The sequence below is a fragment of the Monodon monoceros genome, unplaced genomic scaffold, assembly GCF_005190385.1.
Source record: "Monodon monoceros isolate NGI ecotype Baffin Bay Population unplaced genomic scaffold, NGI_Narwhal_1 Super_Scaffold_10, whole genome shotgun sequence".
Taxonomy (NCBI): Eukaryota; Metazoa; Chordata; class Mammalia; order Artiodactyla; family Monodontidae; genus Monodon; species Monodon monoceros.
The window spans coordinates 51,533,601-51,553,681 of NW_021703766.1; the positions used below are offsets into that span (position 1 = coordinate 51,533,601).

At 51.3% G+C, this 20,081-nt stretch overlaps 1 protein-coding gene across 2 annotated transcripts; it reads left to right on the plus strand.

The window, feature by feature from the left end:
• Nucleotides 1-17: 17 nt before the first annotated feature.
• CPT1C (carnitine palmitoyltransferase 1C) lies at nucleotides 18-20,081 on the plus strand. 2 transcript variants are annotated; one of them, XM_029207034.1, is made up of 19 exons: nucleotides 18-253; nucleotides 937-1,091; nucleotides 6,151-6,290; nucleotides 7,531-7,702; nucleotides 7,834-7,935; nucleotides 8,018-8,155; nucleotides 12,548-12,625; nucleotides 12,860-12,967; nucleotides 13,072-13,156; nucleotides 13,585-13,780; nucleotides 13,895-14,077; nucleotides 14,777-14,882; nucleotides 16,587-16,703; nucleotides 17,416-17,580; nucleotides 17,824-17,958; nucleotides 18,601-18,753; nucleotides 19,218-19,331; nucleotides 19,452-19,544; nucleotides 19,769-20,081. In XM_029207034.1, exons 2-19 carry the CDS (start codon nucleotides 951-953, stop codon nucleotides 19,946-19,948), a joined length of 2,406 nt encoding a protein of 801 aa, XP_029062867.1. In that variant the 5' UTR covers nucleotides 18-253; nucleotides 937-950; the 3' UTR covers nucleotides 19,949-20,081. The 2 variants fall into 2 exon arrangements, with proteins under 2 accessions (XP_029062867.1, XP_029062877.1); XM_029207044.1 differs by having other exon boundaries at nucleotides 38-253; nucleotides 12,893-12,967; nucleotides 19,769-20,077.

Here is a 20,081-nt window from a genome sequence, read left to right on the forward strand (position 1 = left end):
AGGCGGGGTTAAAACCTGGGACTTGAATACTCGGCGAGGCACCCGTTAGACAGAAATCCGGGTTCCTGGATGTTGGATAGTTGGAGGCGGACAGGTGCTCCGGAGGCCCATCGACCAAGTCTTGGACTCATAGTCACTGGGACTGGGCATATGCAAGTGGGAGGCTTGAGTCCGGCGTTCTAAATCGGGGGTCGGGGGGGTGTACTCGGGCTTGGTCTCCAGGATCCGATCGGCGGACCCCTGACTCAGCGTGGTAAGTGCCGGACTGGAGGGGCCCGAGCTCCTGCGGGGGCTGGAGGATTGTGTCTTGGGTTGGGAGTGCGGGCCTCTCCATCACTTGTCCTCGACGCTCGCCTCTGCTCTCAGCCTCAGCATCCCTGCCCGCGAGGCATGCGCAGTAGGGTGCTTCTCCCCCCGCATCCCCTTCAGCCCGGGGGCGGGGGGAGGGGACGCTGGGCTACCCCAGAGCGTATGAATTTATAGAGAACCCCCACCCAAATCCCCCCTCACTCCCACCCCCCAGCCCCAGCCTTGGAATGGGAAGCGGAAATGGAGTGGACACTGCCAACTTCCGGCAGGTGTTCATTTCAAATGGGTTTGGGACTAATGTTTTTCCCGAGATCCCGCAACTCACCCTGGACCGGTTTCCCGCCCCGAACCCCGAATCTTGAAAGGCCCTTGCGGGGGGGGGGGCACTGTCCCCGCACCATGTTCTCAGAATAGCCGCAAAAGGGCTATTATCCCACAAATTATCCCTCCTGCCTTTCTGTGCGTTCACAGAGGTCCCCAACTGAAGTCCTCCCGATACCGGAGTCTTCGGCCAGGACCCTCAAGACCCCTCAGGTGGTTAGGGAAGGGTGAGCTGGCGTCCTATATCCCTGGGTCTGCGGAGAAGGGGCTGGGGGTCTGGAGAATGACCCTCTGTCCTCCTCCCAGGGCTGTAGCGTGACATGGCTGAAGCGCACCAGGCCGTGGGCTTCCGACCCTCGCTGACTTCGGACGCGGGAGAAGTGGAGCTCAGTGCCCCGATGTTGCAGGAGATCTACCTCTCCGGACTGCGCTCTTGGAAAAGGCATCTGTCCCGTTTCTGGGTGAGGAGGGCTGCGGCTTGGTTTCCTTCCGGGAATCCAGTTACCTGCTTCCGGGATGCCTGAGGCTCCCTTCCGGCGTCCTGGTGGTCCCACTTCTGGGATCCTGTCACCCCTTCTGGGAATTTTGGTGTCTACTTCAGGACCCCTTAAAGCCATTTCCGGGTTCTCTATGGCTCACTTCCGGGATCCTCAACCTCACCTACTGGGAACTGCCATTTACCTCTTGTACCCACTTCCTGGAAGCCCTTCCCACTCTCCCCACACCCACAAACACAACTTTCATTCCACTTTCTAGAACTCAGTCCCCTTACCGTTCCCTTTCATCTCTACCTCTAAATGAGGTGCTTCCGATTCCAGAACCCCATGGCCTGATCAACATCTTGGGTAGCCCACACCCCAATCCTGAAGGACCCTCTTTGCCATAGTCCTTACCCACTGGGTCTGAGAGGCCCCTCCTTGCCCCTGCTGTGAACCTCCAGTACCCTCTCCAGTATGTGGCGCACCCTCCCTACAGTTCTGAGATGTGAACCTCCACTGTCTGTATCGTCTAGTTACCCATCACCACAAACCCTGCTGCCCCAGCTCTGGAAAAGACAGACTCCTTGCCCTAGAATGCCCTAGAATGCCCACATCTACCCAGGGCCCACCCAGGTCAGCCCGAGACTCCCTGGTTCTAGAACTCTGGCGCCATCTACGTATGGAGTCTCCCTGCTGGTCACACCCTCTTTCTGTGAACACAGGTCTTGAACACCTATGGGGTCTGCCAGGACTGAGTTTGAATCCTGGCTCTGCCACTGACTAGCTCTGTGGCCTTGGGCAAGCGCGTTGCTCTGAGACTCAGGTTCCCCACATGTGAAACAGGAGTGATGGTAGCACCTCCCTCACAGGACAGTTTCGAGGATTAAACGAATTCTTACATGTAAGCACTGAGCCAAGTGCTTGGCCCATGGCAAGTGCTGAGTAAGTGTTAGCTTTAGATTATAATATTGTTCGTCATTTACCAAATATCTGTGGAGCATCTGTTAAGGGCCTGGCACTGTTTGGAGCACTGGGGACACGGCAGGGAGCAAGACGGACAGATCTGCCCTCATGGAGCTCTTGATCAAGCTGGAGGAGAAGGCAATAAAGAAGATAAACAAGCAAACCATAGAGTATTTTAGGTGGTGACGTGCTATGGAGGAAGATAAAGCAGGCAGGGAAGAGGGAGCATGGAGGTGTTATAATAAAACCAGGGGGCAGCCCAGGAGGATCTCTGGAAGCTGAGACATTTGAGCAGGGTGGATCACACTTCTGTGGCCATATTCGTTGTTAAAATGGTTATTAAAATAGAGGTGTATCTGCTCCAGTGAATAAATAGCCACTAACCCAAACTCCCAGAGAGACCCCGCCCCTGGAACCCCCTGCACCTCAGGCCAACCCAGCAGCTAAAATGTTAACCTGTGGTTAAATACACACATTTATATATATACACATAAATAGACATTTAAACTAAGATCTAATTATATACAGAAAAATGCACAGATTGTTTTTAAGTGTACAGTCCTTGAATTTTGTAATATCTTTGTAACCTGTATAATACCTGTGTAACCAACTCCCCATCAAGACAGCACTGCCATCATTCTAGGATGTTCCTTCGAGCTCCTTTCCAGCCAGCACTCCCTACCTCACCCTCACTACAAGGCAACCACTGTTCTGATTTCTATGCTTATAGACGGATTTGGACTGGTGTTGCTGTGTCGAATATTTTGACTGTCACCCCTGTATTTGAGTCACCTCTGAAGCTCTTTTCTGACTCATGTCACCTGTTGCAAATGGCCCCCACCAGATCCTCATATTAGTATTAATTGATAATTGTAATAATGACAACTCTTGCCTTTCTATCACATAGCTGCCTCTCTCCCTGATGGTCATGTGGAGCTCTCACATCCTTCCTCTCCAGTCTGGGACCCCAGGAACCACCCTGAAGCCGTAGCTCCTGGAACTTGGTCCCAAGATGGGGGCTGTGCCATCAGCAATGCCAGAGCTGTAATTCCATAGACTCATTGCTAAACCTTACTTTCTTTTCTTTTTTAAAAATTTATTTATTTTATTTATTTATTTTTGGTTGCCTTGGGTCTTTGTTGTTGCGTGCGGGCTTTCTCCAGTTGCGGTGAGCAGGGGCTACTCTTCATTGCAGTGCATGGGCTTATTTTGGTGGCTTTTCTTGTTGTGGAGCACGGGCTTTAGGCATGCGGGCTTCAGTAGTTGTGGCGCACGGTCTTAGTTGCTCTGCGGCATGTGGGATCTTCCTGGACCAGGGCTTGAACCCGTGCCCCCTGCATTGGCAGGCGGATTCTTAACCACTGCGCCACCAGGGAAGCCCTAAACCTTACTTTCTTCACTTAAAAAATGGGAACCTTGACAGTCCCTGCCTCAAGGGATTGTTGTAAGCATTAGTTGTCTTAGCAGAAGGCCTGGCTCACAGAAGTGACCACTCCAGCATCGCGATTCTTGTCTTACATGCCACATAGGTGCTGTGTAGCCTCCATCATGTTAGTAACTTCTCTGAGCTTCTGCTTTCTCATTTCTAAAATCAGACTAGGTAGTAATGTGTCTCAGGCTCAGTACCAACCAAGCCCTTTGACTCTGTTGCTTATCTGGTCCTCATCAGGGCTTTTTGTTTTTGGCTGTGCCGCGCGGCTTGTGGGGTCTTAGTTCCCCAACCAGGGATCGAACCTGCGCTCCCTGCAGTGGAAGCATGGAGTCTTAACCTCTGGACTGCCAGGGAAGTCCCATTAGGGCCTTCTAAGGTAAGCCTATCATTAGTCCCATTTTACAGATGGGGAAACAGAAGCCCAGAGAGGTGCTTTCACTTTTCCCAGGTCACACAGCTGCTAAGATGCAGAAGTAGAGGCAGAGCTAGAATTAGCAGTCTGGCTCTGGAGTCCATGCTGAGGCCCCACTATCCTGGGGTGCTTTTCTAGAATGTGATCTCAATATCTATGCCAAAAGAGCTGTTGCGAATTATGTGCAGTGGGTCACTTGGGCCAAGCATATGGCACGGCATCCGGCACTTAGTGGGTGGTTCATTGGCAGGAGATTTGAGTGTCATCTGAAATCATTTCCAAATGAATATGAAATTCTGAGATACGGCAGACTTCAGAGTTCGGTACCTTGTGGTTCATTCTGGTGCCTTAGGGTCACAAGGCATCCCGGATGGTTTAAGTGATTGACAGTGGACCCTGGAGCCAGGGAACCTGGGTTCAAATCCTACCTCCACCACTTCCTGGCCATGTGGCCTTCAACGAGTTCTTCAAACTTCCTGTCTCCTCAGTTTCCTCACCCATATGATGAAGATAATAATTTCTATCTTACTGAGTGACAGGGGAACGAGATAATTTAATGACGCTCCTTGTACTTGGGAAGTGCTATGGAGACATTTCCTGTTATTAGGATGCCCCTGTTCCATTGCAATACAGAGCCCTAGATAGAAGAACTGAAAATTTCTTTTAAAAAAAATTAAACAACAAAAATAACCACATTTGCCAGTAACCTTTTCCTGCCAAGCCAAAGGGAGACTGCCAAGTAACTACATCTCCAGTGAGAAGTAGCTTAGCAACAGAGGGGATCATCATCATAATTACTGAGGACCTACAGTGTGCCTGGCTATGAGCTATGCAATTTACCATTCTGCTCCCCCCACCCCGAGCCCTCTGCTTTATTTTTCTCCATAGCACCTCTCGTCATCCGACCCACTTCACTAAAGCCTTTACTTATGTAGGTATTGTCTCTATCCCCCATGAGAGCAGGAATCTTGCTGTCTTGTCACTGTTGTTGGACTGCAGTAAGCATTTGTGGAATATTTCCTCATCCAGCCCTTGTGACAGCCCTATGAGCCAAGTACTGGGATTGTTCCCATTCCACAGATGAGGAAACTGAGACAGAGAGGTAAAGTCACTTGCTTGCGGTCACTCTACTAGATAGTGACAGAGCAGAGATCTGAACGCAGAGGGTGGGGACTCCAGAGCCCAAGGTCTAAACCATGATCTCTGAGGCCTTCTTGGTTATTAAAATGTGGGAAGAGGAGAGGGAGTGGTTTCTTGAGCCCTGGTGGTGATACCAAAACCAACAGCAGCTCTTATCCCGGCTTAACCATGCTCTCTGTGTGACTTTGAACCTACGTGTTTTCTTTTGTAAAAAGAGAACATCTTAGTACCTACTTCACGGGGTTGTTGGGAGTTAATTAAAGAGTTAAGCCTTGCAAATGGCACCTGGCATGTAGTAAGTGCTCATTAAATGTTAGTCAACTCTTGGGGCTTCCCTGGTGGCGCAGTGGTTAAGGATCCGCCTGCCAATGCAGGGGACACGGGTTCAAGCCCTGGCCCAGGAAGATCCCACATGCCGTGGAGCAACTAAGCCCGTGAGCCACAACTACTGAGTCTGTGCTCTAGAGCCCACGAGCCACAACTACTGAGCCCACGTGCCACAGCTACTGAAGCCAGCGCGCCTAGAGCCCGTGCTCCTCAGCAAGAGAAGCCACCACAATGAGAAGCCCGCGCACCACAACGAAGAGCAGCCCCCGCTCGCTGCAACTAGAGAAAGCCCGCAGGCAGCAACAAAGACCCAACGCAGCCAAAGATAAATAAATAAATAAATAAATAAATAAATAAATATTTAAAAGGAAATGTTAGTCAACTCTAGCATGCTTCCCTGGGAGTCTGATTAGTTACCCAACACTTTCATTCATTCCTCAGTCATCCCATGGCCAGCTCCTGAGCTCTGGACCCTGCTGTATAGGGGATACCAGTTTGCTTTTTTGACAGTTTTACCTTCGGGGTCCTGCCTGGGAGTAACCTCTCCTCCAGGAAGCCCTCCCTGACTCCTTCAGGCTGAGCAACGTGCCCTATCCTATCGCCATTAGTACTCACTTCATTCTGGTCTGACCTCCCTGGGGGCAAGACCCAGATGTGTCTGTTCCCCACAGCGTCTGGTACACCCAGCTCAGTGCTGAATCAACATCTAAGAATGGTGCTGAGCAGATGGGATAATTGATTGAATAGGTGCCCTTTCCTCTCCGCAGAACGATTTTCTCACAGGTGTGTTCCCTGCTAGCCCCCTCAGCTGGCTGTTCCTCTTCAGTGCAATCCAGCTTGCCTGGTTCCTCCAGCTGGATCCTTCCTTAGGACTGATGGAGAAAATCAAAGAGTTGCTGCCAGACTGGTGAGGTCTCCCACTTCAGCCCAGTAACCTCCTAATCCCTTTCCCTCCACCCAGTAAGTTTCTCTATCAGCATGTATGCCCCTTAAAGAAAAGTAACCCTTGAGACTTACTTGGGGTCAGATAAATAAAGGTACAGACTCAAGTAAAAGGAGGTGATTTCCTCTCTTGTCTCTGTACATTTTCCATCCTGGCTGCTTCTTGCTAAAGGGGATGGTGGCAAACTAGACAATATCCAGTTATGGTTATATATACTAATGGAAGTATGAACTCTGCTAATCGACAGTTGTGTAGTCTTGGGCAAGAGACCTCACCATTCTTGGTGTCAGGGTCTTCACCTGTAATGTGGGAATAATAATAATTGCTTCTTAGGGTGGTTGGAGTAATTAAACAAAATCATGCATGTGGAATATTCAGTACATTACTAGGAGGTTATTAAATAGGAGTGGTTGAATTACTATAGTTGTTGGGGAAGGTTTGGAAACCAGATGTGGGTGAAGTGGCAGGTTCTAACTCTTGGATTAGTCCTCCTGGGGAAGAAGGTTCAAACTTTGTGCAGACGGCCTCAAAGGGCAGATCCAGGATCAGACATAGAAATTTCTAGGAAGGCTAGATTTACCCACAGAGGGGAAGTGGCTTGCCCCGAGTCCTCCAGGTGGGATTTGCTCACAGCCTGTCTGATTGCAACTTTGCAAACATGTTGATTTACTGTATCTTTAGGCCAGCATTTCCTGAACTTGAGTTTGTATTGAAGTCACCTGGGAGGCTTGTTACAACACTGATTGCTAGCCTGAATGCCAAGAGATGGAGATCATGGGGCCCAGAAATTTGCATTTCTAACAAGCTCCCAGGTGGTCCTGATGCTGCTGGTCCAAGGGCCACACATTGAGAACCACTGCCTTACAGTGTAATTTGATCTGGTATATTTCACTAGAAATACCAGCTCTTATTTATTAACCACCTGCCAATTTCCATGGGAAGTGATTTTAGAAGCTTGGTGTCTCCGCAGTCCTGGGAGGAAATGGTGGGTGTACCGAGAAAAAAATCACACCTAGCACTTCACAAATGAGGAAACTGGACTTTTTCTGACCAACTCTAATGCTACAGGATATTCCTCCAACAGCTAAAAGATCAGAGTCAGAGTGTTAGGAACGGCAGGCGCTGGGTGGGGCTGGAGGCGAGGGGTGTTCTGAGGCCAGGAGACCCAGGCCTATACTCTTTTTCTCTACCCCCCCTACCCCAGGGGTGGACAGCATCACAGGCTTCGGGGGGTCCTGGCGGCCGCGCTGTTTGCTTCGTGTCTGTGGGGAGCTCTGATCTTCACGCTTCATGTGGCCCTGAGGCTACTTCTGTCCTACCACGGCTGGCTCCTCCAACCCCACGGAGCCATGTCCTCACGCACCAAGACCTGGCTGGTATGCGAGGGGCAGAGCCCTGCTCAAACTCTCCCTGCCCCATTCTCTCTGTGGGTTGCCACCCCGCTACCCCCGACACCTGGCTGCCGGGCTGTAGTGAGGAGTTTAATGAACCACTAATTTTCCGCCAGGCCCTGGTTCGCATCTTCTCCGGCCGCCACCTAATGCTCTTCAGTTACCAACGCTCCCTGCCGCGTCAGCCTGTGCCCTCCGTGCAGGACACCGTGCGCAAGGTGGGCCAGGTACCCGGGGATGGGGCGGGAGGCTGCGGAGCAGTGGGGTGTGACCTGCCGTCTTCCCCTCCTTGCCCCTCAGTATCTGGAGTCTGTCCGACCCGTCCTCTCCGACGAGGACTTCGACTGGACCGCGGCCCTAGCACGGGAATTCCTGAGGCTGCAGGCGTCACTGCTGCAGTGGTACCTTCAGCTCAAGTCCTGGTGGGCGTCCAATTATGTGAGTACAGCATCCTGTAGGCAAAGGTTCTGAGCCGGCCCTCCTAACCCTGCCAGTTTTTCGCCCCGCCCCCCCGCCCCGCTCACAACCCCCAGGCCCAGCGGAGATTGGAGCTTCACTCCAGACATGAGAACATTCTGAGCCCCGCCCCCACGCTCCAATATTTTAAGCCCAGCCCCAGATGGATCCAATATTCTGAGCTCCTCCCTCCTCTCCCATATTCTGGAACCCGTCCATCCTGTGCCAACATTTTTGAGCCCCGTCCCCCCATGCTCCCGCATTCTGAGCCCGGCTCTTCAATAATCTAAGCTCCGCCTCCAGGGTCCGCCCACATCTAGAGCTCCGCCCCCAACCCGCCAATATTTTAACCGGAATTCCGGGCCCCTTCCAACATTTCAGCCCCTCCTCTGGCCTGCCGAGTCTCTAAGCCCCGCCCCCAGTTCTTGTTTCCTCTCCCCTGTCTGGGCAAAGACGCCAAACGGGCTTCTACTATGATTTCAGGAGCTAGAGCCCTAGAACGCACTCTGAGTTGAGATCCTTGGGAAACCGAGGCATAGAACCAGTAAGCGAGTCACCCTGTAAGCGGCTTCCAGGCCTCCCATTCCGTAGGAAGCCACAAATACCTGTCAGGCAGCATGTGATGAGGTGGAGGTAGGAAGAAGAGACAGATGTATCACTTTTTTAGATTTCACATATAAGTGATACCATATAATATTTGTCTTTCTTTGACTTACTTCACTTAGTATGATAATCTCTAAGTCCATCCATGTTGTGCAAATGGCAATATTTCATTCTTTTTATGCAAGCCTTAGTGGGTTTTTTTTCATAAATTTATTTTATTTTTGGCTGCTTTGGTTCTTTGTTGCTGTGCACGGCTTTCTCTAGTTGCGGCCAGCAGGGGCTACTCTTCGTTGAGGTGCGCGGGCTTCTCACTGCGGTGGTTTCTCCTGTTGTGGAGCACGGGCTCTAGGCGCGCAGGCTTCAGTAGTTGTGTCATGCAGGCTCAGTAGTTGTGGCTCGCAGGCTGTAGAACGCAGGCTCAGTAGTTGTGGCGCACGGGCCCAGTTGCTCGGCGGTATGTGGGATCTTTCCAGACCAGGGCTCAAACCCGTGTCCCCTCCATTGGCAGGAGGATTCTTAACAACTGTGCCACCAGGGAAGCCCAACAAGCCTTAGTTTTAAGGTTTTTTTTTTTTCCCTTCATGCTCTTGGACCAGATTCTGCTCTTAAAAAATATATATATATATACACATATAAATAATAGAGCAATTATATAATATATAAATTATATAAATATGTGTTGTTTATTATATATAAATAGTGTATATACACACCATATTATATATATTTCATTGTACCTCTAAGGCACTGCCAGTTATAACATACACCATTATCTTATGGACAACTAAGGGAAAATAAAGTCTAACACAGTGCTTTCTTATCACTTATTATATAGGTCGATCCTCATTATTCATGCATTCTGTATTTGCAGATTTGCTGACTTGCTAAAATGTATTTGTAACCCCAAATCAGTATTCATGGCACTTTCATAGTCATTCACGGACATGCGCAGGATGGCAAAAATTTTGGCTTGCCCGACGCGCACATTCCCAGCTGAGATGGAACAGGGCTGGAAGGAACCTGACCCTGATTTCCCCTTGGAACAATGGCTCAGTGTTCGCTAATCAGCGTTCACTGCCACTTTACAGGACATAATGACCGCGAGTAATAAGAATCAACTGTATACGTTAAAACAGCTCAGACTTACTTAGACATAGATTTGTATCAGCTATCACTCCCAAGCAAGCTCAGAAAAACGGAAATGTAAGTTGTAATAAATTGGCTTAAGCATCCCTAAGACTTTCACGCTCAGAATCCATCTCTTCTCAATTGCTTTTTGACTCAGACTTATCCGTATCTTCCTACTTTCCGCACAGCTTCATCCTCTGTGCTGTCAGGAACACAGTAAGAACCTTGACAATGTAGCATTTCCTGAAAGATCCTATGATGTACCTAAAGCCATTGGTGCAGTGCACTAAAGTGGCCTTTATTAAAACCAGATTAATTTTTGCTTTGCTTTGGAGATTTTTTTTTTTCTTTCTTTTTTTTTTTTTTTCTTTGGAGATTTTCTGATTCATCGCCACCTCCCCAACGCCCCTACCGCCCCACCCCTCCCCGACCTCCCATCCCAACAGTTGGGTTCCTGGAAGTTAAAATCTTGCTCCACAATTATCTCTAGGACTTTCTTCTGAGTCACAGACTTTAGCAAGCTTTGATGCTGGTGAGGCTTTTCTTTGAAAAAAATGGTACATGATATACATATAATGTTACAAATTATTTATTTATTTATTTTTGGCCAGGCCACAGGGGCATGCAGGATCTTAATTCCCGACCAGGGATTGAACCCATGCCCCCTGCAGTGGAAGTGCAGAGTCCTAACCACTGGACTGCCAGGGAATGCCACAATATTATACATATAGTATTGTAAAATACACAAATCTTACATGTACAGCTTAATGAAGTTTTATGTATGCATATAACCAGATAACCCCTGGCTAGGTCAATATATCGAACTTTTCTACCGTTCGCTGGAAACTTATGGATTTTTCCAGAAGATGTTGCACATTTCCGGGGAATGACAGCTACATCCTGCCTAGTCTAAGTGTAAGGAAGTGTAGGATGCCATGAACTTTAAGACGCAAGCAAACATGTATGTCTTCATAGATTCTACGCGATTCTATGACATAGAAGAAAGAAAAACATCTAGAAAACATTCAATTCCTCTCTGACTACCTCCCTTTAATTCTTGTTTCTCCCACCACCGCCTGTGAGAAACACTTTGGTCAGAGTCTTTTCTGAGTGTATATATACATATATTTATACCCAGGGAGATATATACATATATTTAAGTATATAATTTTTATTTATAACATATAATTTTTAAGTATTTAGTAATAGGTTATATATCATAACACATTAATATTTAATATTATATATAAAACAAATATCATATATAATTTTAATTGTGATTAAAATATACATAATGTATTGGGCTTCCCTGGTGGCGCAGTGGTTGAGAGTCCACCTGCCAATGCAGGGGACACAGGTTCGTGCCCCGGTCCGGGAAGATCCCACATGCCGCGGAGCGGCTGGGCCCGTGAGCCATGGCCGCTGAGCCTGCGCGTCCGGAGCCTGTGCTCCGCAACGGGAGAGGCCACAACAGTGAGTGGCCCGCGTACCGCAAAAAAAATAAAATAAAATAAAATATACATAATATAAAATTTGTCACTGTAACCATTTTTCAGTGTACAATTCAGTGGTCCTAAGTACAGTCACAGCGTTGTGTAACCATCACTACTATCTCTCTCTAGAACTTTTTCATCATCCCAAACAGAAACTCTGTGTCCACTAAGCAGAATCTCCCTATTCTCACTTCCCCAAAGCCCCAGGTAACCTCTGTTCTACTTTGTCTCTCCGAATTGGCTTATTTTAGATTTTTCATAGAAATGGAATCATACACTATTTGTCCTTTTGTGCCTGAGTCATTTCACTTAGCATAATGTTTTCGTTGTAGCCCCGAAGACTTAGAACTTCATTCCTTTTTATATTAACATTCCATCATATGGATAGACCACATTTTGGTTGTCTATTCATCCACTTGGTGAACAGGTTGGGCCTTAGTAGTATTTTTTTAAATAAAATGGGATAGTTTCATATATCTTGTTGTGTGCCTAGCCTTTTTCACTCTGCAGCCTGTCTTGGTGCTCATTCTCTGTCAGTAATGTAGATGTAACTTTTTAAAAAATTAATTAATTTATTTATTTTTGGCTGCGTTGGGTCTTCGTTGCTGCACGCGGGCTTTCTCTAGTTGCTGTGAGCGGGGGCTACTCTTTGTTGCGGTTGCACGGGCTTCTCATTGCGGTGGCTTCTCTCGTTGCAGAGCATGGGCTCTAGGCACGTGTGCTTCAGTAGTTGTGGCACGCGGGCTCAGTAGTTGTGGCTCACAGGCTCTAGAGTGGAGGCTCAGTAGTTGTGGCGCACGGGCTCAGTTGCTCCACGGCATGTGGGATCTTCGCGGACCAGGGCTCGAACCCGTGTCCCCTGCATTGGCAGGCGGATTCTTAACCACTGCGCCACCAGGGAAGCCCAGATGTAACTTATTTTTAACAGCTGTGAAGTGTTCCATAACACGAGGGTTACATGGTTTAGCTAACTGATCCCCCATCGATGGACTTCTAGGTTATTGCTAGTTATTGATCTTGATGCCTCCTTCATTGAGCTCCACCCTCCCTATTTGCCATAGCAAAGTCTTGGGGGGCTCCCCTCCCCCACTCACCCCCCGTACCTTGACCCCAGCCACCGCAGCTGTGTGTCTCTCTGCCCCACTCCTAGGTCAGTGACTGGTGGGAAGAATTTGTGTACCTGCGCTCCCGGAACTCACTGATGGTGAATAGCAACTATTATATGATGGTGAGAAGGGGAGAAGGAGGTTAGGCACCGGGCCGGGGATGGGGTTCATAGTTCCTGGGGTCTAGGGTTGGGGTGTCTGGGTAGAATGCGGGGTTTAGGGTCAGTGACCTCAATCGCAATCTGGATTTCACCATCCTGCCTCTGTTGGGATCAAGACCTGTGTTTGGGGTCAGTGCCCCCATCAGAGGCAAACCTGACCCCAGCCGTTTTGGTATCCCCTGGACCGGCCCGCAGGACTTCCTGTATGTCACGCCCACTCCTGTGCAGGCCGCCCGTGCGGGGAACGCGGTCCACGCCCTCCTCCTGTACCGCCACCGCCTGAACCGACAGGAGATCCTGCCGGTAAGAGGGCTGCCCCCGCGGGCTGGGGACAGAGGCTGTGGTCCTGAGACCATGAGGCCACATGGGTCCTGGGAAGCAGTTCATGGGCCCATGACCTCCTGCAGACTTTGCTGATGGGAATGCGGCCCTTGTGCTCTGCCCAGTATGAGAAGATATTCAACACCACGCGAATTCCCGGGGTCCACAAAGGTGAGCCCCCTCTCCCCTCCTCACTGATAGAGGCAGGACAGTGTAGTGGCTAAGAGCACGCTCTCTGGAGCTAGCCTGCCTGGGTTCAAATACCAGCTCTGTAACTCCCAAGCTGTGTGACCTTGGGCAAATTATTACCCTCTCTGAGCTTCAGTTTCCTCTTCTCTAAAATGGGGTAATAAGGGTACCTAGAGGATTAAAGGAGTGTGTCAGACAGTGCAAGCCACTTGGTAAAGTGCCTAATAAAGGTCGTTATTCTTTTTTTGGGGGGGGTATAACTGCTTTACAATGTTGTGTTAGTTTCTGCTGTACAGTAAAGTGAATCAGCTATATGTATACATATATCCCCTTCCTCTTGGACCTCCGTCCCCATCGCACCCATCTAGGTCATCACAGACCACGTTATTCTTATAATGTATCACCCCTAGACCACATCCGCCACCTCCGTGACAGCAGACACGTGGCCGTCTTCCACCGGGGCCGATTCTTCCGCCTGGGGACCCACACCCAAAGCGGCCTGCTTTCCCCGCGGGCCCTGGAGCAGCAGTTCCAGCGAATCCTGGACGACCCCTCTCCTGCCTGCCCCCACGAGGAGCATCTGGCGGCCTTGACCGCTGCTCCAAGGTGAGGGTCACAGATCTGGGGGCCCAGAGGCCCAGCCAGCATCTTGAGGTTGCAGGCTGGGTGGAGGCTGGGCAGGGTAGAGAGTCAGCCGGAACTCAGGCACTCCCCCGACAGGGACGTGTGGGCCCAGGTGCGGAGGTCCCTGAAGACCCAGGCCCAGGAGGCCCTGGAGGCCGTCGAAGGGGCTGCTTTCTTTGTATCACTCGACTCTGAGCCCGCAGGGCTCACCAGGGAGGACCCCGCAGCTTCTTTAGACGCCTACGCCCATGCCCTGCTGGCCGGTAGGGGCCACGACCGGTGAGTCAGCCTGGGGATTTGGACCCCACCCCACTTGTGACCCCAGACCCAATGCATTGAGACCTGGGGACCTCTGAAGCAGATAACCGCTAGACCTGGGACCCCAGATCCAGAACCACAGATCTAAGGACCACCAAACCCCTGACCTGGACCCTCAGACCTTGAGAAACTCTAGACCTGGGACTCCAGACTCAGAATCTCACACCCAGTGACCCCAGATATGAGGATTAACAAATGCCAAACCTGGGACCCCTAGACCCAGAGACCTGCAGCTAGACCCCAAGCCTGGGGACCTCAGACTCAGAACTGCAAACTATGGAATCCTCAGACCTTAATGCAGGCACCCCAAACCCAGGACCTCACACCTGGGACCCCGCCTACGTAGAGATCCTCAGACAACTTCCTTGATGCCCACCAGGCACCACTTTGATTTCTGAGGCTCCTGGGAGAGTCCGCCTAAGCTCTCAGCATCCGTAAACCCTGAACTTTTTTATCACATTCTTTCAAAAGCCCTGAACTCTCCAAACCTGAGACACATCTCAGAGACCATCAGTACCTCCACCTTCTTAGAGCTCCCCATACCAGGACCCCAGTCCAGATTCCTAGATCTCCCCACGGAAACCCCCTGAGTTCTCACAGAGAGCCCCCCGACGTCCCTCCTGGCCTCTTTGGTGAATACTCTGAACTCTCCCCCCGCAGCTGGTTTGACAAATCCTTCTCCTTAATCGTCTTCTCCAACGGGAAGTTGGGCCTCAGCGTGGAGCACTCGTGGGCTGACTGCCCCATCTCAGGACACATGTGGGAGGTATGGCAGCTGGCCGGCCCCACCCTGCGGGCTGCCCCCCCCCCCGCCCATCTCCAAAGACCTTCTTCTCCAGCACCTTAAGGTCAGAGGAAAAACGGAGGCTCAGAGAGAGGCAGAGACCAGACCAGGGTTGCCCCGCAGCAAAAAAGGGTGTCTGGGATTATGACCTTTCTTTCTCTCTCTCTCTCTCTCTCTCTCTCTTTTTTTTTTTTTTGCGATACGCGGGCCTCTCACTGTTGTGGCCTCTCCCGTTGCGGAGCACAGGCTCCGGATGCACAGGCTCAGCGGCCACAGGTCACGGGCCCAGCCGCTCCACGGCATGTGGGATCTTCCCGGACCGGGGCACAAACCCGTGTCCCCTGCATCGGCAGGCGGACTCTCAACCACTGCACCACCAGGGAAGCCCTCTCTCTCTTTTTTTTTTTGGGGCCGTGCCACATGGCTTGTGGGATCTGAGTTCCGCAATCAGGGATCGAACCCGGGCCCCAGCAGTGAAAGCACCGAGTCCTAACCACTGGACCACCAGGGAAGTCCCTATGACCTTTCTTTGATGAATGGGCATGTGGGGCTCAGAGAAGGGAAGTGATTTGCCCAGAGTCACAGAGCCAGAAGTTGCAGAGTGAGAATAAGAATCCAGAATGCTCTGAGACCAGAGTGTGACCAACCGTATCATACTCGCACTGGGTCAGACCTATCTCCCAGCTCTGGTTTGCTGTGTGACCTTCAGCAAGTTACTCCCCTCCTCTGAGCCTCAGTTTCTGCTTCATCAGGTGAAAAGGTTGGATTTTCTTTTATCTTTAAGCTCCACTCCAGTCCTGAGAACCTTAGCATCTCTCTTTTCTCTGTTTCACTTAGTACCTAAATCATAAGGGGTGGTGTCTGCACCCCACCGGTTTCCCAGTCTTCCGTGGTGTTGCATGAGGGGTTAGCTGGGATCCAGGGTGTGGATTAGGCATGTATGAGGGGAAGGGAGGTTGCTTCCAGATCTTGAGAGCAGCCCCAGGTAAGCACTGAGTCTTCTGTGCCTGTTTATTGTTTATAAAATGGGAATTTGCCTTTGATTATATTGGTAAATGACACTCCCAATTCAATTTAACCTCAGACCCTCAAGACACTGCCTGTCATCTGTCATCTCTGCATATTGACTTTGAACAAAGAGATGTCACATAGAGTAAGATAAAGAGAAATGGAAACTCTAAGGCATAAAGTGAGAGGTTCTTCTCCTCATTTAGTTCTAATGTCAAAATGTGGATCTTAATCCCTTCTTTCTAGGGAGAAATTAAGTGGGAGGCTGGCCCATAGTAGGTGCTCCATCAGGACTGATTTAAAACATTTAACCACCAGCAGGGCATGGGTACCACTCAATCAGAAGGAATGCTGAGCCCTAGAAGCCCATGCTATGCCCAGCTTTCTCTCTCCTGTCCTAGGATCATGGCGGGGGTTGTCTCGGGAGGGCTGGGGCAGCCATTGGTGGCTCTTTATCCGCCTGTCAGAAGTACAAGGGCAGTAAGCACTGAGTATTAGTATTAGCCTTGCTCTCAATGAGTATGACCCCAAGAACCCACCTGTGACCATCAGACGTTTCTGTTTCTCAAGGATTGTCCCTGACCCCCTTAAGAAGGGACTTAAGAAAAGAGGTCCCTGGTTAGATGTCCCTTGGTCCAGAGGGAGGAAGGGACTCTGACAGCTTCCGTTTGTACACAGTTCACTCTGGCCACAGAATGCTTTCAGCTGGGCTACACGGCAGATGGTCACTGCAAGGGGCACCCTGACCTCTCACTGCCCCAGCCCCAGCGGCTGCACTGGGACCTTCCAGACAAGGTTAGGCCTGGTTTCTAGGCCTCTCTTCCAGGTCCCCAAATTCCTGGCTTTGACTCTAACCTCATCCCCACTGCAATCTCAACTGAAAAATCAACCCCATCCCTAACCCAACACCAAACCCACACCCCATCCCCCAAAAAGCCCCAACCTCAAACCCCAACCCTATCTTCAGTCTAACTCCATCCCAACCACAACCCCAAATGCAAACCCACCCCATACTAACCCTCTTCCCACCACCCAACCCCACGCTCAACCCCAATCCCATCTCCATCCCCGATGTCAACTTAGTTCTATCCCCACTCAAACCCAACTTCATCTCCACACCAAACTCATCTCCATCCCCAACTCCATCGCTATTCTTAAACTCAATTCCATCTCCAACCCTAACCCCATCCTCAACCCTAACTCCATCCCATACCCAACCCTAACCCATATCCCATCCTATACCCAGTCCCAACCCCATCCCCAGCTCCAATTCAGTCCTCATTTTCAACCCCATTCCCCATCCTATCCCTATCCCCAACCCCAAATCCTATCCTGATCTTCACTGCCAGCCCCATCTTTAGCCCTTCAGCTCCATTCCCTTCTTTGTCCCCTCTTCCATATTCCACCCCAACCTCACTCCGTTCCCACCACTTCTAGCCCCATTCCCAGCTCTGACCTACCCCTATCTGTAACCCCTGGCCATTCCTCCCTCCTCCTTCTCTGGCAGATCCATCTATCCATCTCTCTAGCCCTGAGGGGAGCCAAGACCTTGTCTGGAAACATCGACTGCCACGTCTTCCCCTTCTCCCACTTCGGCAAGAGCTTCATCAAACGCTGGCACCTCTCTTCAGACAGCTTCATCCAGATGGCCTTGCAGCTGGCCTACTTTCGGGTCAGTTGGGTTCCCGACCCCCACCCCCTCTCAGGACCTCAGTTCACCTGGGCCCCCAAGACCCGCCGCATTGACCCCTTTAATGACTTCTTGGTTATTGCCATGGTGAGTCCGCCATCTTGATTTCTCTCTCCCAATCACATGTCCATGGGTAGGAGGAGCTGGAGGTCCAGACAGAGGGGGGTCAAGTCCGTGAAGACTTCCTGGGCCTAGCTGACAGGCTCCTCTCCTCCTTGTCCCCAGGACAGGGGTCAATTCTGCCTGACTTATGAGTCGACCATGACTCGCTTGTTCCTGGAAGGGCGGACAGAGACGGTGCGTTCTTGCACGAGGGAGGCCTGCAACTTTGTGAGAGCCATGGAGGACAAAGAGAAGACAGTGGGTGTGGGCCTCGTTTGAGGCTTCAGTCATTTCCACATACTCATTCATACATTTACGAACTTTTAAGGAGCACCTTCTCAGGTCCAAGCTCCGTGATGGGACAGGGGAGGAACCAAGCCTGGTCTCTGACCGCAAGGAGCTCACTGATGGGGGGAGACAGAGGTGGTTCAGCTCAGCACAGTGTGATACATGCTTTAATGGAGGTCACGCAGAGGGCACTGGGGGAGCACCCAAGAGGGAGCCCAGGTTCCACAATGTAGGTCTCTTTATTTAACCTCTGTGTGACCTTGTGCCTTTCATTTGTACCATTCTTCATGTTCCCTATATAACCTCTCTGCTCAGAACCCCCCAGGCACCTCTGTTCCCTCTCCCCCCAACTTATGAAGTATTGTGGTTCAATGGAAGGAGTTTGGGCCCTAGAGTCAGACAGCCCTGGGAATCCACCTGATTCTGCCTTGCTGTGTGACCCGGGGCAAATGACTTCCCCTCTCTGTGCCTGTTTCCCTTCTGCAAAATAGAGTTGATATCTCTGCCTTGCAGGGATGTTGCAAGCTAGGTTGAGGCCGGGGGTGTGACAGGCCTCAGCAGTAAGCCCACTTCCTGTCTTTCCATGACCTGTGACCTCCCCGGGGACCCCAGGACCCACAGTGCCTCGCCCTGTTCCGCTTGGCGGTAGACAAGCACCAAGCTCTGCTGAAGGCAGCGATGAGTGGACAGGGGGTCGACCGCCACCTCTTTGCTCTCTACATCGTCTCCCAATTCCTCCACCTGCAGTCTCCCTTCCTGGACCAGGTTGGGGTGCAGGGAAAGGGTTAAAGAGGGAAGTGGCAAACCACTGGAGAAGGGAGGCACTTCCGGGAAAGGAGGGTGATGTTGGAAAATGGAGGTATCTACAGAGGAGAGAGTTAGGGAGACCCGGGAAAGAAAGGGAGAGAGCGGAGAGGGAAAAGGGGCCAGGAAAGAGGGGCGTGGTTATGGAAAGAAACGCGAGGGGCGTGGTCAGAGAGGACAGGGGCGGGGTCAGGGGTTGAAAGGGAGAGGGGCGTAGTTGGGGGAGGGGGGACAAGGAGAGAGGGCGGGTTCTGGGAGAAGGAAAGAGGGGTGTGGTCAAAAGGGAGAAGAGCAGAGGGGTGACGTCAGGAAGCGGAGGGGCAGAACGGCACAGATTTAAGGGAAATAGGCAGTTCAGCCAAGGCGGCGCGGACTTGCCGGTCAGTTGGTCTTTATTGCACACGTGACCGACTTCTGTCCCTCAGGTTCACTCGGAGCAGTGGCAGCTGGCCACCAGCCAGACTGCTGTTCAGCAAATCCACCTGTTCGACGTCCACAGTTACCCCGCCTATGTTTCCTCTGGTGGTGGATTCGGGCCTGTGAGTGGACCTGGGCCCTGAGGGAGGGAGGAGGGGGCTGGGCATCCGCACTCCTACCTAGTGGGGGGTGGGGAGGGGGACCGGGGGCTATGTTGTTGCCCTCACTCTGTCCCTGTCAAGGCTGATGACCATGGTTATGGTGTTTCCTACATCTTCATGGGGGATGATGTGATCACCTTCCACATCTCCAGCAAAAAATCAAGCACAAGAACGGTGAGACTAACCCACCCCCGCCCCTTCCTCCCTCAGGACTCCCACTTCCCTGCTCTCCTAGGAGCGCAGACTCCCATCTCCCGACCATCCCATGATCCAGGAGTCCTAATACCCAAACCCCTCACCCCTCAGACCCAGGAACGGGGACCCCAGACCTCTTGTTTCTCAGCCCCTGGGAGCTCCTCTCCCAGCTTCTCCTGGACGTGACACATCTCTCCTTCCAGGACTCCCACCGGCTGGGGCAGCACATCGAGGATGCATTGTTGGACGTGGCCGCCCTTTTCCAGGAGGGGCAGCGTCTTAAGCGCAGAGGGTTAGGGGAGGACGACTCGGGGCACAGCCGTGACTCTCTCCCCTGCCATACCAGGGGCTCCAGGGCACCCACGACAGCCACTAACTTTTGACACCTTCCAGAGGGGAGCTGGTCTCCCCAGGAACTAGGGGGAAGGTCTCTATGGCTGCGCTGGTGCAGGACAGAAGCAGCCTGTTTGGGTTTGGGAATCCCACATCCGGTCTAATAAAGATGTGTGCGCTGGG

Bases quoted from the DNA above. Each gene is read 5' to 3' on its own strand.
- CPT1C (XM_029207034.1), top strand. From the start codon at position 951: ATGGCTGAAGCGCACCAGGCCGTGGGCTTCCGACCCTCGCTGACTTCG. The intron at 13,157-13,584 runs GTGAGCCCCCTC...TATCACCCCTAG, and splicing joins AATTCCCGGGGTCCACAAAG to ACCACATCCGCCACCTCCGT. The intron at 14,078-14,776 runs GTGAGTCAGCCT...CTCCCCCCGCAG, and splicing joins GCCGGTAGGGGCCACGACCG to CTGGTTTGACAAATCCTTCT.